Here is a 17,953-nt window from a genome sequence, read left to right as displayed (position 1 = left end):
TCGAAAAGTCCTGGGTTTGATTGAGTTAAATTTGGGAAGAAAGATTGAACTGACCTCAGTACAGACTGAGGTGCCCTAATCACTAATTGGGTTGCTGAAGCAAATACAAATGCAAATTAAGCAAATGTTTGGGGTTTGAATTCATGGTGTTTGCGTGTATGTTCACTTCTCACTGCTTGGGTGCACTTGGAGGTGTGATGAGGATGGATGCCTTTAAGGCTATCTCCAGTTGACATTCAGAAATTCAGAGGGATTGAGTTGCCAGTGCTTGCTGCTGTGTCCACAAGTTTATCAAGGATACATGCCCGTACTTCACTATTAAACCCTCATTTCAGTTTTTCACTAGCTATGTTCACACGGACTCTTTATTGTTTTAGCTGGAATGAAACTAATCTAATTGATTATTCCAAACATAGGGTTTACATATATGCTAAATAAAGTGATCAGGAGTGCATTTATATATTGCAAGCTTTAAATCAGATATGATTTTCTGACCTACACACACTGTGAAGTGTTCGTCACTCTTTCAACATGTGCATATGTTGGTCAATTTTCTTTCTAACATGTTTCAAACAAACATAACATTTATCTTTTTGGGATGATGATGGTCTTTGTGCCTATAATTATCAAGCTGTAAAATTCTCAGGGGAATTATCCCCACAAAATATGTTATTTGTAGAATAGAATAGTCTTATGTGCAGTAATAATAATAATTCCTTACATTTATATAGCCCTTTTCTAGACACTCAAAGCACTTTACACATTGAGGGAAATCTCCTCATCCGCCATACAGTATTTGTTTACTTTTGAGTGGTTAAACTTGCAGACAAAACTGATGATTTTACATGCACACTGTTTAGTGTTGTAGAGAAAAAGGTTTATTGAAACTAGTACCAGGAGTCCATGATACGCCTCATGCTCATGAATCTCATGCCACCATAATTACTAAAGTTCCTGTACTGTCCGGGCCCGAAGTGCCACATCCTGCCTCTGTAGTTGGCCTGGTCATAAAAGAGCCAGTGGCCGTCCATCACATGACAGGACTGGCAGTGAGACATGCGGTAACGGTCCATGATGTTGTCACAGTCCTCCATCATCTCGTGCATCTGACCTCCAAAGTTCTCCCTCTCATAGATCCTCATTCTGTAGGATCCCCTGTGCTGTATTGGTAGAGAAGCCAGTTATTTTCACATTGGTCATGACAGAAAGGAACATTTAGCATGTAGGCCTAAATAAACAGATATTATATATAATTAGCTCACCATAGGGATCATACGGCAGGACCTGATGCAGTTGTTCATTCCAAACATAGACATGTAATCAGCATACTCTCCCCTCCTGAAGAAATACCCATTACCCATGTAGTTGGTTTGGTCATACATCATCCAGCAGCCACTCTCAACTCTGCAAGAGTGACAGCGGCTCATGTAGGAGGAGAAGTCACCACAGTCTCCCATACACTCATAAGAGCGACCCTGGAAGTTCCTGTCCTCGTAAAAGACGACCTGAAAATTCAAGTTTTAGTATTTTACTCTTGTCTACTTTAATTTTCATTTGAATTTAACTTGTGAGCTGGAATGAAGTTTTACCTTTCCCATCATGGTTGCACTTGCTGATCTTCAGTGATTCCACAAAGGAGAAGCTGAGCTGATTCTGGTTTATGACTGAATGCTGTCACCTGTGCTTTTATACAAGACCAAGACTAAAGGGTACAGGGCCTCTATTGTTGGACAGTTCCTGACAGTGCAAAATGCAAAAGAACTAGTTCTAGCTAAAGCGTAGCATCTAGATGTTAGTATACAGTTTGCCTTGAGTTTAGTTTAAAACAATCTTGCACACCAAAAGTCAATTCCATTCTTGTCAACTTTGTTGTTCCAGATTATCATCTCCTTGCCATGTAAATTAGATTTTATATTTAATTCTGAAGTTAATGGCTGTTCATTAGTTAGTTTCAATGTTTAATAGTAAGAAAGTAATCTTTTAAAGTTTTAATATCTTGTTGTTCTAAGCCTTGTTATGGGTTGGTTTTATCCATCTATAAAGTAGTTTGGTGCTCTGTTCACTGTATTATATGAATTAAAACAGATTTTAGTACAGTTACAGATATTAAATTTATAATTTGCAGGGTTTAAAATTTGGCACAAGATTGCAGGGATAATTTAATAAGTGTATTGAATCAGGCTTGTAACTAAAATGTGCAGGACTGTGGCACTCCAGGAGCTAAGTTTGACACTCCTGCTATATAACTCAGCTGTCATTATGTCAGACTGAATGATAATTAAGACACACCAAACTCAGACAAAAAAAAATAAAAAATCCATCCGTGACACTTTCATCTTCCTATTCACAATTCTCTCACTATCCTAATTCAGAAGAACTGTAATTTAACCATTTAGGGTTATTTATTTATGAGTGATTTTTGATTGTATTAACAAGACAAACACAGACTTGAAAACGGTAAAGGATATTTATTTGTATAGATTCATATATACAATAAAATCTTATGTTTTTTGTAAAATTGGTGAAACAGACAGTTGGTCTGTTCACTCTTAAGTAAAAATGAAGGCCAGAATAAAATAGATGAAAAGACAATGACAATGGCTGATTGCAGCTGGATGACACTCTAACCGACAGTGTAACCCAGATACTTTGCCAAGTACAGTCCTAGATGACACTTCTTGGGGTTAGCTTTGAGTCCAAATAAGCTGCTGCATATGTCTGATTGGGGCAGAGTAGTACATCCATCAGTTTCTGGAACATTGCGGGGGCCCCGTGGAGCTTGAAGGGAAGGACCCTGTACTGCCAGTGGCTGCTGGGGGTCGAGAAAGCAGTCTTTTCTGACTCTAACGCGTTAGAATCAATATTTTTGAACTCACTCCTGTCGCTTTTGGTCATCAGGCACATCGCTTGAGACCTCTTTGGGGCCCAAGCCCGGGGTTGGCATTGTACTTTGTTGCTCCTTATCGCTGAGAGAGAGAAGAGCTTTTCAAACCCAGTCTCTTCCTAGTAGGAGGGGGAAGGGTAGGTTGGGCACGACACCAACATCCAGTGGCCATAAGGCTTAGCCGGATGCAATCATTGCCACCTGGGCTGGAACGTGACTGGTGTCACCATGCACACATATAAAGGAAATGGTGACTTTTCCTCCTCTTTTGGGGATACCAATATATTGGCAGATATTGGATACCCATTTATGGTTACCTTTCTCATAGGTTTTGGGAGGAAGTTGGAGCTGGAATGTGATTTTCATTTTTTTTGCCTTATGTAGTGGGCAATCAGACTAGACACTAACACTCAAGGATAGAGAAAACATCTTTGTTTCCATATTTTTCCCTGTAGTGGTGGAACATTTTTGCTTTCTTTTTTTGCAGTACCCCCCGCTACAGCTATCTAATCATATTCTTGTGCACGCTGCCCAAAGTTCCAAGTTGATGAATGGCTTCAATGCTGTATGAAAGGAAGGAGAGGTATAGTTTTCTGTTTAACTCTAATTGCTTTGTTATGATCTACACACGGTCCACCCCCACCTGCATTATTTAGGGTGACTACTACAATCAAGATTATATCAGATCTTCAACTCCTGGATACTCACTGTCCTGGAAAGTATATTTCCAGTTTTCTTCAGCACACTTGCTTCTGTACTTTATATGAAAAACTTGATTAGCTGCTTCAGTGTGTTTGATAATGGTGAAATTCTGTTGGATAACAGGCATTCGAGAGAAGAACTGAAGACATCTGCTATATTAAAATAATAATAATATATATACAGTTAAAGTCAAAATTATTATCCCCCCTGAATTATTAGCCCCCCTGTTTATTTTTTCCCCAATTTCTGTTTAACTGGAAGAAGATTTTTTCAACACATTTCTAAACATAATAGTTTTAATAACACATTTCTAATAACTGATTTATCTTTGCCATGATGACAGTAAATAGTGTGTGTGTGTGTGTGTGTGTGTGTGCGTGTGTGTGTGTGTGTGTGTGTGTGTAAAATTATAAACCTCCATCTTTTCTGCATATGATTGTAGAACAGTTTGTGCTGAATAAAAATACATAATTGTCAGGGGTATAAGTAGAAGATATAAGCTCAAGTGTCGTAGCATAATCAAACATGCCAAGGGCTCCAAAATCATCTTAGACCCCAGAGGGTTAAATTCATCAGTAGTGGGCTGACAAATCTAACTGTCTTTATATATTTGTTTTGAGGCCTGGTCTTCAGCCAGACCCTTCTCCATTTAGCAGCAGATGCGTTTATCCTAAGCGACCTACGAGTGAGAATAAAATAAGCACTTTAAACCATCATAGAGTAGCTGTATATTCAAGCTACTTTATGATAAGTTACTAAATCTACAAGTAAAATTATAATCTTTTGTTTTCACCCTCCAAGCATACGGAGAGGAGAGAGTGTGTTCTATAGGTGGTTTGTCAAAAACATGGGAACAATAAGTAATGCCTTGTGCATAAAAAAGAGGAGTCTCTCTATGTACCAGAAACTATCTTATCAATGCTCTGTTTCTTATATCAGATGTATGTATTTTAATAGTGTAAACAAGGCCTAAGTATTTTCTGCTTTAAATGCTTCTGATGCGTTGTAGAATATGGACTGGTTACAGAACACTGCGCTTTTTACCTTTAAAAAAACCTACAATTTCAGAGGTCAATTTTTCTACCCCATGACAACAGAACCCATTAACCTTTTTGCTCCACATTCACGTGATTGTCAAAACTTTCAAAGCATTCCACAGGAATGTGTTTTTGACATTTTGTAAACTGTCAGAATTGGACAATTGGACTTTTTGAACGTCAGTATTGAGTGCCATCCATGCTCGAGTGACGTCACTGTCGCTGTCACCGGACGGTAGCTTCGCTGCGTTTGTTTGGAGTTTAGATTCGCAATTTACATTTTTATCATAAAATACCTCCTCATTCACTAAATATTTATCTCTCCTACTTGGGGTGAACAATCCCTTAACACACTCATACAAACAAATCTACTTTTAAAAGTGGTAAATGCTTCACTTCTCTCAGGGATTTTTCCTAACTCACTTAAAACTGCAGTTGTTAAACCCCTCTTGAAGAAGAGCAACCTGGATAACACCCTATTGAGCAATTACAGGCCCATCTCAAATCTCCCTTTCATTGGCAAAATCATTGAAAAAGTTGTTTTTAACCAGGTTAACAAGTTCCTAAACTTCAAGGGGTGTTTAGACAATTTTCAATCTGGTTTCAGACCACATCACAGTACAGAGAGCGCCCTTATAAAGATAATCAATGACATCCGCCTAAATACAGATTCAGGCAAACTAACAGTGCTGGTACTGCTCAATCTCAGTGCTGCATTTGACACTGTCGATCACAGCATACTTCTGGATAGGCTGGAAAACTGGGTTGGGCTGTCTGGGACGGTCCTCAAATGGTTCAGATCTTACCTTGAAGGAAGAGGTTACTATGTCAGTATAGGTGACCATAGGTCGAGGTGGACACCCATGACATGTGGAGTCCCACAAGGCTCGATTCTGGCACCTCTCCTGTTCAACCTTTATATGCTCCCTCTGAGCCAAATAATGAGAAAAAATCAAATCTCCTACCACAGCTATGCTGATGACACTCAGATCTACCTAGCCTTACTGTCTAATGACTACAGCCCCATTGATACCCTCTGCCAATGCATTGATGAAATTAACAATTGGATGTGCCAAAACTTTCTTCAATTAAACAAAGAGAAAACTGAAGTGATTGCGTTTGGGAACAGAGATGAGGTTCTCAAGGTGAATGCGTACCTTGGCTCTAAGGGTCAAACAACAAAAAATAAGGTCAAGAATCTTGGTGTGACTCTGGAGTCAGATCTGAGTTTTAATAGTCATATCAAAGCAGTTAGCAAATCAGCATACTATCATCTCAAAAACATTGCAAGATTTAAATGCTTTGTTTCCAGTGAAGACTTAGAGAAACTTGTTCATGCTTTTATCAGCAGCAGGGTGGATTACTGTAATGGCCTCCTCACTGGCCTTCCCAAAAAGACAGTCAGACAGTTGCAGCTCATCCAGAACGCTGCGGCCAGAATTCTGACCAGAACCAGGAAATCAGAGCACATCACACCTGTCCTCAGGTCTTTACACTGGCTCCCAGTCACATTCAGAATAGATTTTAAAGTATTATTACTGGTCTATAAATCACTAAACGGCCTAGGACCGCAATACATTATAGATATGCTCACTGAATACAAACCTAACAGATCACTCAGATCTTTAGGATCAAATAGATTAGAAATCCCAAGAGTTCAGTCAAAGCAGGGTGAATCCACCTTTAGCTTCTACGCCCCTCGCTGCTGGAATCAGCTTCCAGAAATGATCAGATGTGCTCCAACATTAGGTATATTCAAATCAAGACTGAAAACACATCTGTTTAGCTGTGCCTTTACTGAATGAGCACTGTGCTACGTCCGACAGATCGAACTACTATGTTTTTCTCTTCTTTTTAATTCTTTTATAACACATTTTATCAGCTTTTATTTTATTTTTATCATTTCTATTATTTGTTTTTATTTCTCTTATACTTGTTTTTTTTATTCCTGTTTATGTAAAGCTCTTTGAATTGCCACTGTGTATGAAATGTGCTATATAAATAAACTTGCCTTGCCTAAACGTTCTGTCTCTCGAGCATCCGCCTGGTGTTTGTAGCTTTAGCCTGCTAGCCTGCTAGCACCTGCTTTAGCCTGCTGGCACCGCTGGTCAGCTAAAGCTACCAACCTCTTTCACTCATTTATTTTCTTACTTACTGGCTTTGCTCTTCACCTTGTACAATGTCGCTGTCCTTGAGTGCAGAAGAGGCATCGATGGAGGCGCTGGAGCTGGAGCTGGAAGCAGTGGAGTCCCAGATTCGCTCGCTGGAGACGAAGCGAGAGGGCATCAGGGCTATGCTCTTAACCCGTACTCGCTCGTCTGAGGTAAGTGTTCGATACAACGACAATCCTCCTGCCTCCTCAACCCCGTGTGCTTCTCTGTCCAGGCCCAGTGCACCGAGGACGCGGTTCGCCCAGGCGTCGTTCACGCCGACACCCGGCTACCACGGCCCCTGGGTGCAGCCGCGTAAGGTGCTTACCAGGTCCCGGGGCAGAACGTCTCCTCCTCCGGTGTTCGAGATCCCCACGGAGAACCGCTTCGCCCCTCTCCGCGAGACGGGTCGCGATGTGGCCATCATTGGCGACTCAATTGTGCGCCACGTCCGCTCCGCTTCCTCCAAAGGTAACAAAGTACGCACTTTCTGCTTCCCTGGTGCCCGAGTTAAGAATATTTCTGCACAGATTCCTACTATCCTGAACGCTGCCGAGAGCCTCGGTGCCGTCGTCCTCCACGTGGGGACGAACGACACCGGGCTCCGGCAGACGGAGATCCTGAAGAAGGACTTCAGGAGCCTGATCGAGACGGTTCGACGCACCTCGCCCGCCACGCAGATCATCGTTTCTGGACCGCTTCCTACCTACCGCCGAGGAAATGAAAGGTTCAGTAGACTTTTTGCTCTGAATGAATGGCTATTAACATGGTGTGAAGAACAGAAATTGCTCTTTGCCAATAACTGGAATCTTTTCTGGGAGCGTCCTAGGCTTTTCCGCGCTGACGGGCTGCACCCCAGTCGAGCTGGAGCTGAACTCCTGTCGGACAACATCTCCAGAATACTTCGCTCTATCTGACTAGTAAGTAAAAACTCACAAAATTCACAATTTAGCCATACAGAGTCCTATTCGTCCCACATAAATAACAGTAATGCATACCTAGCTAACCCTATAGAGACTGTCTGTTCCTCGCACTATTAGATCAAGAAAGAAATGTACTGTGTGCTCCAGAAATAACCTATTAAGAATTAAACCAGAAAAACCACTAAAAAGTGAAAATACAAATTTCATGAAGCTTGGTCTCCTAAACATCAGGTCACTAGCACCTAAAGCACTTATCATAAATGAAATAATAACAGATAACAATCTTAATGCACTCTGTCTCACTGAAACCTGGCTGAAACAAAATGACTATATTAGTTTAAATGAAGCAGCTCCTCCGGGATTCTTATATAAACATGAGGCTCGTCAAACTGGTCGTGGTGGTGGAGTCGCGTCAATCTTTAGTGATATTCTTAATGTTAATCAGAGAAACGGACTTATGTTTAGCTCCTTTGAAGTATTAGTGCTTAATGTTGTCCTTCCAAACACTATGCAAAAACCTATGTTATCTCTCGCTCTAATCACCATATATAGACCCCCAGGACCCTATGTCAATTTTCTAAAAGTGTTTTCTGATTTTATCTCTGACTTACTAGTTAAAACTGATAAAATACTAATTGTAGGAGACTTTAACATCCATATAGATGACGCTAACGACACATTAGGGCTCGCATTTATGGACTTACTGCTCTCACTAGGAATAAAGCAAAATGTTATTGGTCCAACCCATCGCCTAAAGCATACACTAGATCTAATTCTGTCTTATGGAATTGAGGTCATTGATGTAGACATTATACCACAAAGTGATGATATTACAGACCACTACCTCTTACTATATAAGCTGTGTTTACCTGAAATTAGCAGATCCGCTCCAATATATCGCCCTAGTAGAACTATTGTTCCATCCACCAAAGATGAATTTATAAATAACTTACCTGATCTTTCTCTACTTCGAAATGCACCCGCAAACGCAAATGACCTTGATGTAGTAACCAGCAGTATGAATGCCATCTTTACTAGCACTCTAAATACCGTGGCAACCATCAAACTAAAAAAGGCTAGAGAGAATAAAACTACACCATGGTATAATAGTCATACCCGTGCTCTCAAAACAGCAACCCGTGCCCTGGAACGTAAATGGAAAAAAATAATTTAGAAGTCTTTAGAAGTGCATACAAAGACAGTATGTCCAGCTATAGGAGGGCTTTAAAATCTGCCAGGGCTGAGCACTTCCGCAAACTGATAGAAAATAATCATAACAATCCTAGATTCTTATTTATTAACAAATTAACAAATAATCGGTGTTCTTTGGAACAAAACGTTCCACCGCAAATGAGTAGTGATGACTTCATGAATTTTTTTTAGTGATAAAATTTTGCTGCTTTAGGCTTTAGACAGAAAATAGGAGATATTAAACTTTCTGCACCGCCTTATACTTCAGATCCAGTAAACACGCCACTGAATCTAAATAACCTACAGTGCTTTAAAATCATAGAACAGGAAGAGCTAGACAAAATTATAAATAGCTCTAAACCAGCTACGTGTATATTGGACCCAATTCCAACAAAGTTACTGAAAGAATTGCTACCTGTTATAGGAGAACCTCTTCTTAATGTTATCAACTCTTCTTTATCTTTAGGCCATGTTCCAAGTTACAAGTTAGCTGTTATTAAACCTATTATTAAGAAACCACAACTGGACCCCAGCTAATTATAGGCCTATTTCAAATCTTCCATTTATATCTAAAATACTAGAAAAAGTTGTTTCTGCTCAATTATGCTCCTTTCTGCAGACGAACAATGTTTTTGAAGTGTTTCAGTCAGGTTTCAGAGCTCATCACAGTACAGAAACTGCATTAGTGAAAATAACCAACGATTTACTCTTAGCTGCTGACCAAGGGTGCATCTCGCTATTAGTTCTACTCGATCTTAGTGCGGCATTTGACACCATTGACCATGGTATCCTTATTAATCGCTTAAAGTCTACAGGTGTCTAGGGACAGGCCCTACAATGGTTTAAGTCATACTTATCTGACCGTAACCAGTTTGTGAATATTAATAGACAGCCTTCACAAATCAGCCCAGTAAAATACGGGGTGCCTCAAGGATCAGTTTTAGGCCCTTTGCTGTTTACAATATACATGCTACCCCTGGGAGACATTATTAGAAGACATGGGATCAGCTTTCACTGCTATGCAGACGATACTCAATTATATATTTCAACTAAACCTGACGAGACGTCTAAACTGTCCAAGCTAACTGAGTGTATTAAAGATGTTAAAGACTGGATGACCAACAATTATCTTCTCTTAAACTCAGACAAAACAGAATTATTACTTATTGGGCCTAAATCCTGTACACAGCAGATCTCACAACTCGACCTACAACTAGAGGGATACAAAGTTAGCGTTAGCTCTACTATAAAAGATCTGGGTGTCATATTAGACAGCAATTTAACTTTTAAAAATCATATATCCCATGTCACAAAAACGGCTTTCTTTCATCTGAGAAATATCGCTAAGTTACGAAGTATGCTATCCATCTCAGATGTAGAAAAGCTAGTCCATGCTTTTATGACTTCTAGGCTGGACTACTGTAATGCTCTGTTTGCTGGCTGCCCAGCATCCTCTATTAACAAACTTCAATTAGTACAAAATGCAGCTGCCAGAGTTCTTACCAGGTCTAGAAAATTTGATCACATCACACCAATTTTATCCTCCTTACACTGGCTGCCTGTTAAGTTTCGTATTGAATTTAAAATATTGCTTCTTACATATAAAGCTTTAAATAATCTAGCTCCTGTTTATCTAACCAATCTTCTGTCTCGCTACAATCCAACTCGCTCTTTAAGGTCTCAAAACTTAGGGCTTCTGGTAGTACCTAGAATAGCAAAGTCGAGTAAAGGAGGTCGAGCCTTCTCATTTATGGCTCCTAAACTCTGGAATAGCCATCCTGATAACGTCCGAGGCTCAGACACACTCTCCCAATTCAAAACTAGATTAAAGACCTATCTGTTCAGTAAAGCATACACTTAGTGCACCACTTAGGGGGCTTCCACACAGGTTATGCATCTTGTTGATATACACTGTGAACATCAGCTACGCTAATTATTTTCTTTATTCTCCATTTCCACCTGGGGATACTCTTCCCGAGGCCCTCAGACTATGCAGAGCCACTGATTCGATCCAAGACCAACGACGAGATGATCCCAAGGTTTCCATATCCTGGACCAGGCCGAATCCTGAGCAGCTACTGTGATGGTCATGGAAGAGTGGAGAACATGAGACTGATTCCTGTGACGCTCCAGAGACAGACGAGTCTTCGCTGAGGCCAGCTTCCAGCCTCCGCCACTGAGACTGCAGCTCTGCACAAGACGTTTGGCCAGCGGAGAAATTAAAATGGTCGTGCCCAACTGAGCCTGGTTTCTCTCAAGGTTTTTTTTCTTCACTTCCGCCATTAGTGAAGTTTTTTTTTCCCTCTCCGCTGTCGCCACTGGCTTGCATGGTTCGGGATCTGTAGAGCTGCGCATCGTTGGATTTGCCCTTCAATATTTGGACTCTCAGTAGTGATTATTAAACCACACTGAACTGAGCTCAACTGAACTGAACTTAAACACTACAAACTGAACTACACTGTTCCTATTTACTATGACCTTTTATGTGAAGCTGCGTTGACACAATATACATTGTATAAGCGCTATACAAATAAAGGTGAATTGAATTGAATTGAATTAGACATTTTGACATTTACTCATTTAGCCAATAGTATCTGGCTGCATACTTGCAAATGTGGTCTCAGACATGGATGTCACGGTGAGGGGTGAGAAGGGTCTGGCTGCAGACCAGGTGCACATGCAAGCTGAGACTGCATGCGTGCTTTTAATGTCTACAGCTAACCCTTACTGCTACCCTTCATAGTGACATTCATGTCTGAGACTGCATGTCTGAGACCACATGTGCAATGCTGCTTGCAGCCGAGCATGGTCTGGGTGCCGACCAGGTGCACATGCAAGCTGAGACTGCATGTATGCTTTTAATGTCTAAAACTAACCCCACCCTTACTGCTACCCTTCACAGTGGCATTCATGTCTGAGACCGCATGTCTGAGACCGAATGTCTGAGGTCGCATGTCTGAGACTGCTTTTACCCCTACCCCTTACAATAGTATCTGTAGACTTGCACATGTGACATGTTGACATGGATGTCACCGTACCCCTCACAATAGTATCTGACTGCAGACACTTTCATAGCACACTCCATGTGTCTGTGATTGGACTGATGTATCATAACACAGTTGTAAACAAGGCCTAAGTAGTTTCTGCTTTAAATGCTTCTAATGGGTTTTAGAATCAGGACTGGACTACAAAAATTTAATTGGAATTGGGCCTAAGTGGTCTTTTGTGCAGGTGTTGTCATAGTGTCCCATTTCTTAGGGATACACTTTGAAGCCCTTCCCCTTCACACTCCGTTTCGATGGCCAAGATGAAGGGGTAGGGGTACAAAAATTTTATTGGGGTTGGGCCTAAGGGGTATTATTGAGTTTTTTTTTTTACTGCTGCAGACTTTCACATGCAGTCTTAGATATGCTGCCTCAGACTTGCAGTCTCAGACATGCGTTCTAAGACATGCAGTCTCAGACATGCATTCTGAGGCATGCAGTCTCAGGCATGTGTTCTGAGACATGCAGTCTCAGACATGCACCCTCAGAGATGTGGTTTCATTGCATATTGCATATACACCTAGTCTGCACCCAGACCCTTCTCGGCTGCATGCATCATTGCACATCTGGTCTCAGATATTCAGTCTCAGACATGAATGTCACTGTGAGGGGTAGCAGTAAGAGAAGGGTCAGCTGTAGACATTAAAAGCATGCATGTAGTCTCAGCTAGCATGTGCACCTGGTCTTTACCCAGACCCTTCTCAGCTGCAGACTTTCACATGCAGTCTCAGACATGTAGTCTTAGATATCTCAGACATGTAGTCTTAGATATGTAGTCTCAGACATGTGGCCTGGTGTGGTGAAGTTAGCTGTGGATATTAAAAACATGCTTGCATGTGCACCTGGTCTGCACCGACCCTTCTCAGCTGCAGATTTTCACATGCAGTCTCTGACATACATTCTGAGACATGTGGCTTCAGACATGCAGCATCAGACATGTGTTCTGAGACATGCAGTTTCAGACATGCAGGCTTAGACATGGATATCACGATGAGTGGTAGCGGTTAGAACAGTTAGCTGTAGACATTAAAGCGAGCGTTTTAGATTCAGGACAGTTTACAGAATACTGTGCTTTCTACCTTCAAAACAACTCACGATTTCAGAGGTATTTTTTTTCTAGCATATGGCAACACAACCCATTATAGCTTACATGTGCACCAGCTGCAGACTTCTTCTTTTGCAGCCAGACCCTTCTCCATTTAGCAGCAGATGTTTATCCAAAACAACCTAAAATTAAGGATAAAAGAAGAGAGAACACTGCTTTTTACTCTCAACTCAACTTACGATTTCAGAGACAACACAACTCATTATACTTATGAATTAGATGAGAAGGCATAGAGTAAGTGTATTCAGTGTCATCCACTTCGACATTTGGACATTTATCCAAGAGTTTCTGGCTGCAGACTTGCACATGCGGACTCAGACATGCAGTCTTAGACATGGATGTTACTGTGAAGGGTAGCGGTAAGGGCGGGGTTAGCTGAGCTTGCAGGTGCACCTGGTCTGCTCCCAGATTCTTCTTGGCTGTGGATTTGTGGTCTGAGACAAGCGTTGTCAGACATGGATGCCACAGTCTGAAGCCAGATCTTTCTCTATCCCTCTTGTGATCTATTCTTTGTTTGTGTGTGTATTTAGAGCACTGGCGTAGATTTAGGGTGGATGGAGGTGACACGTCCCCACCAATATCCACCGACCATAGAAATGTCCCCACCAATAATTTAATCCACTTAAAAAAAAAAATCATTAACCTAGACTTGCATGTTAAATGACGTTCTCTCCTCGAGTCCTCCCGCCCCCAAAACGCATATGGACATTTTGATTGGCTGTGCCTTTCCCTGCTATGATGTGAGAGGCTGTGGCTGCCTTCAGATACAAGCAGCGCCAAAAGCAGTGTATTGTTTTTTTTCCCCGTGCAGGAATAAGGTGTGTTGGGGGACACACAAGTAAGGATGGTGGCAGCAAAAAAGGTGGACATAAGGTGCTTTTTTTTAACGAAAGTTTAAGTCACATAAACGCAAGTTCGCCACTGAATGAGTCCATCATGATAATGGCGTTAATGCTAGTGTTTTCCTCGGCTTTAACGCACAGTCTATTGTTATAGCACACTGATATAGTCTGAATAATATGCCCTGAAAACTAATAAACAGAAAAAGAAATAAAGCAGAATAAACAGCTAAAGTACAGTTTATGATCCCCGTCAGTTCTCCTAATCTCTCAGAGTAGCATGTCCAATTAATTTAAACAATTTATCAGAAAAAATACAGCCTTTGTGTAGGCGTAATACTGATATATGAGACATGTTTCATTTCCACTATGGCTAAAATAAATGGAAGTCTTTATTAAACTCTCTCTTTATCAGTTAATAAACATTCTTTTAACATTACACTATCAGCCCTGTAGCCAGCTTATTGAAAGGGGTGCTTTTGTTTTATTTGTTTTCAGAAAAACTTGACCTTTTTGCAATTATTCACCTCATTTTCTAATCAATTATGAGGTATAAATGTTGCATTTTACTGACATTTTGCTGGATTAGCTTGTCGGGTGGTTATCATAACCACACTTTTTGATGTACCAAAAAAATATTTTCAACCATTCTGTAAAATTGCTTACCATACTATTTTACTATTTTAAGTGTTTATTTACAAATGTGCATTTAAACTGTAAGTTTTATATTACAGTTATATAAATAATGAAAAATTTTCATAAAAAATATGAAAAGATTAATTATCCTATATCATAAATTTTTTTTTTTTTTTAGAAATCTGTTAAAACTTGCTTTAAATTAAAAACTGAAGCCTACAGGCAAATAACAAACTGTCCAGAACATTCAACTTTCCTCAGTCAGAATTTGGCCATTTAAATAATAAGAAAAATTCAAAAATAATAATCATAATTTAACTTTTGGTCTTTCGAACCACCTGAACCCCTCTTGGCTACAGGCCTAAAACTTAATAAACTGTATAAAGAGAGGATTAATTATTAATATAATTTAATAGCAGTTAAATAAATAATTACATTATTTATCAAATATATATAATTGCATATATATATATATATATATATATATATATATATATATATAAATGATGTTCATTCTTGGGTGATGAGGGGGGGGGGTGTTGTTTGATTCACGTGTCCCCACCAATGTCAAGTGCAAACCTACACCCTTGATTCAAAGCCAGTGAGCAATTAACGGTTAAAATACTAAAAACTGATAACTTTTGATAAAATAATTATTGATATCACTTAATGCGATAGTCATGCGTTTACTTGACCAACCCTAATATTAATTGTTAATGTTTATTTTTTTCAAATTTCTGCAATTGTCTTCTTATTATATGGTATCTTGACTGCTCTCTTTGATCTATGAGGTGCCGTTTGGAAAATGACTTAAGACAAAGTCTTTAATGTTGTTTATACAATTTTATTCAAATAAACCCTAGTACCAGGAGTGCATGATACGTCTCATGCTCATGAATCTCATGCCACCAAAATTGCTGAAGTTCCTGTACTCTCCAGGCCCAAAGTACCACATTCTTCCTCTGTAGTTGGCGTGCTCATACATGAGCCAGTGGCCGTCCATCACATGGCAGGACTGGCAGTGAGACATGCGGTAACGGTCCATGATGTTGTCACAGTCATCCATCATCTCGTACATCTGACCCATGAAATTGTCTCTCTCGTAGATCCTCATTCTGTAGGATCCCCTGTGCTGTTATAAAAGAAACGCCAGTTTCAGGATTTAACATATCACATATAATATAACTTTTTTATGTGGTATTGAGCTCACCATAGGGATCATACGGCAAGACCTGATGCAGTTGTTCATTCCAAACATAGACATGTAATCAGCATACTCTCCCCTCCTGAAGAAATATCCACTTCCCATGTAGTTGGGCTGATCGTACATCATCCAGCAACCACTCTCCACTCTGCAAGAGTGACAGCGGTTCATGTAGGAGGAGAAGTCACCACTGTCGCCCATACACTCATAAGAGCGACCCTGGAAGTTCCTGTCCTCGTAGAAGACAACCTGAAAATTCCAAGAATATCTTTTAAGTATTTTTTAGAGTCCAAATGAATCTTTTGAATAATGTAGTTATTAAACCTGTGTGGAAACTGTGTGGAAATGGGTACTGCAATGAAGTTTACCTTGCCCATCATGGTTGGTGTTGACTGATGTTCAGTGTTTCCACAAAGGTGAAACTAAAGCTGATTCTGGTTGTTGACTGACTGCTGTCACCAGTACATTTATACTAGACCAAGACTAAAGACTACACAGCCAATTGTTAGTTAAATCCTGACTGTGCAGGTCGGCATAGAGACCATTCAACCGAAGCGTAACATCCAGATCTTAGTGTTCACATTGTAAGGACTGTAGAATTTCTGAAGTGTGTGTTGCTAAATTGAAAGAATATTAAAAATACTAAAGATAATTTACATCTGTACAATTTTATTGTGTCATGTTTTGTTTATTTGAAGTTAGAACAAGAAAAACATTATTTAAACAATGTCAATTGCCAGAAAACCTAATGTAGTATACATATTATACATACTTTCTTGATTAAATGTTTGCTAAAAATATATATTTTTAAATGTATAATAATAATAACAATAATAATAATTCTTCTTATTATAATTATTATTATTATTAAAATTGTAAGAATTATCTTCTATTCATCAAGATGATTAATTTGATTCAAAGTAAAGCATTTAGATTTTTTTCTACAATTTAAAATAAGCAGAAAATAAAAACAGAACCGAACATAAAGCAAAAACTTACTGCTCAAAAATGCTGTCAAGGATGTGTAAATACTGGATCGTTTGATCAACAATTTACTCAGGTTTACCAAGCTGATTGCTAACAAAAAACTCTCCCAGATCATGTTTTCATGTCATTTTATCTTAATTTGACATAACAAAAGTGGGTTGATGAGATGACACTTTAGTTTAGGTCACAAATCATGCTATTAACTACTGGCTTATTACCTGCCCATTATTAAGACATTAGCTGTTCATTAGAAGTTAAAGTATGATACCTAATCATACTCAGCTACTACCTTACTAACTATTAATAAGCAGCTAATTAGTATTTTATTAAGCTAGTAGCCTTAGTTAAGGGTTTGTTAACATCATGAATTGTAACCTTAAGTATTACCAGTGGGTTTTATCTAACGGTGTGATTTTGTTGATTTTTTTTTGTCTTGTCATTGATACTATTATATTGTTCATGCAGACTGATTTAAAAATGCAGAAAGTGCACAAACAAATGGTGAGATTTATCATAACCCGTCATATCACCTACCGCTTAATCTGGAAATTAAACAGAGCTTTTTGTCCTCCCTGCAACTTTAGTTGTGCATAATGAATTCCAAACATCTTAAGTTCAAAACTTTGATGCTTCCATACGGAACCCTCAAACCTCCACTTGCATTTACAAGTCTACACCCTCTTTCTGTAGTCTTCAGTTGGCAAGTAAGCACCGCCTTCTGAAATCATCAAAGAGAAGCTCTGAACCACTTTGCAGAACCATTTTATTTCTTTTTCTCACTGGTGCTCTAATCTCTCCACAGAGAAACAGTAGAGCTCAGCTCTTTCAGAATGACCATTAGGTTCTTGATCATCCCCCTTACTTAAAGAGCCCCTATTATAGGTTTTTGAAAATGACCATGGATGCAGTGTGTAACACAGCTTTAAGTGATTAAAAACATCCAGCTGAGGTTTAAATCTGAAAGTGCACCGTGTTTAAAACTACTGATTCTTTAGTAAATGTTCGACTCAGAGTCAAGTAAATAAATCGAGTTGGGTTCTGAACTTTTGCTTGAATATGTCAATGTCGATACGGTACATTACCAAATATGTGGTTCCAGATCTGGTAAAATGTGAACACGCCTTTCCCTTCAGACACTAGCGGAGCACGTGGGGATCATGAGACTGATCATGGCACGAAGATGACGATCACAGATGGAGATTCAGCTTTGGGGAACATAGGGTTAAAGTTGATTTTCACAACAACACCACA

The 17,953-nt window shown here is 39.5% G+C and overlaps 2 protein-coding genes across 2 annotated transcripts; both read right to left on the bottom strand.

Moving 5' to 3' along the window:
- Positions 1–887: 887 nt before the first annotated feature.
- Positions 888–1,601, bottom strand: LOC130234787 (gamma-crystallin M2-like). The gene is made up of 3 exons (XM_056465084.1): positions 1,590–1,601; positions 1,263–1,505; positions 888–1,160 (listed from the first exon to the last, which is right to left on the bottom strand). Exons 1-3 carry the CDS (start codon positions 1,599–1,601, stop codon positions 888–890), a joined length of 528 nt encoding a protein of 175 aa, XP_056321059.1.
- Positions 1,602–15,370: 13,769 nt separating this feature from the next.
- On the bottom strand, positions 15,371–16,095 carry LOC130234786 (gamma-crystallin M2-like). Its single transcript, XM_056465083.1, has 3 exons — positions 16,084–16,095; positions 15,722–15,964; positions 15,371–15,643 (listed from the first exon to the last, which is right to left on the bottom strand). The coding sequence occupies exons 1-3, from the start codon at positions 16,093–16,095 to the stop codon at positions 15,371–15,373; spliced, it is 528 nt and encodes a 175-aa protein (XP_056321058.1).
- Positions 16,096–17,953: the final 1,858 nt, after the last annotated feature.

Source organism: Danio aesculapii, chromosome 9 (genome assembly GCF_903798145.1).
Source record: "Danio aesculapii chromosome 9, fDanAes4.1, whole genome shotgun sequence".
NCBI classification, from domain to species: domain Eukaryota; kingdom Metazoa; phylum Chordata; class Actinopteri; order Cypriniformes; family Danionidae; genus Danio; species Danio aesculapii.
This window is presented reverse-complemented; position numbering and strand designations above follow the sequence as displayed.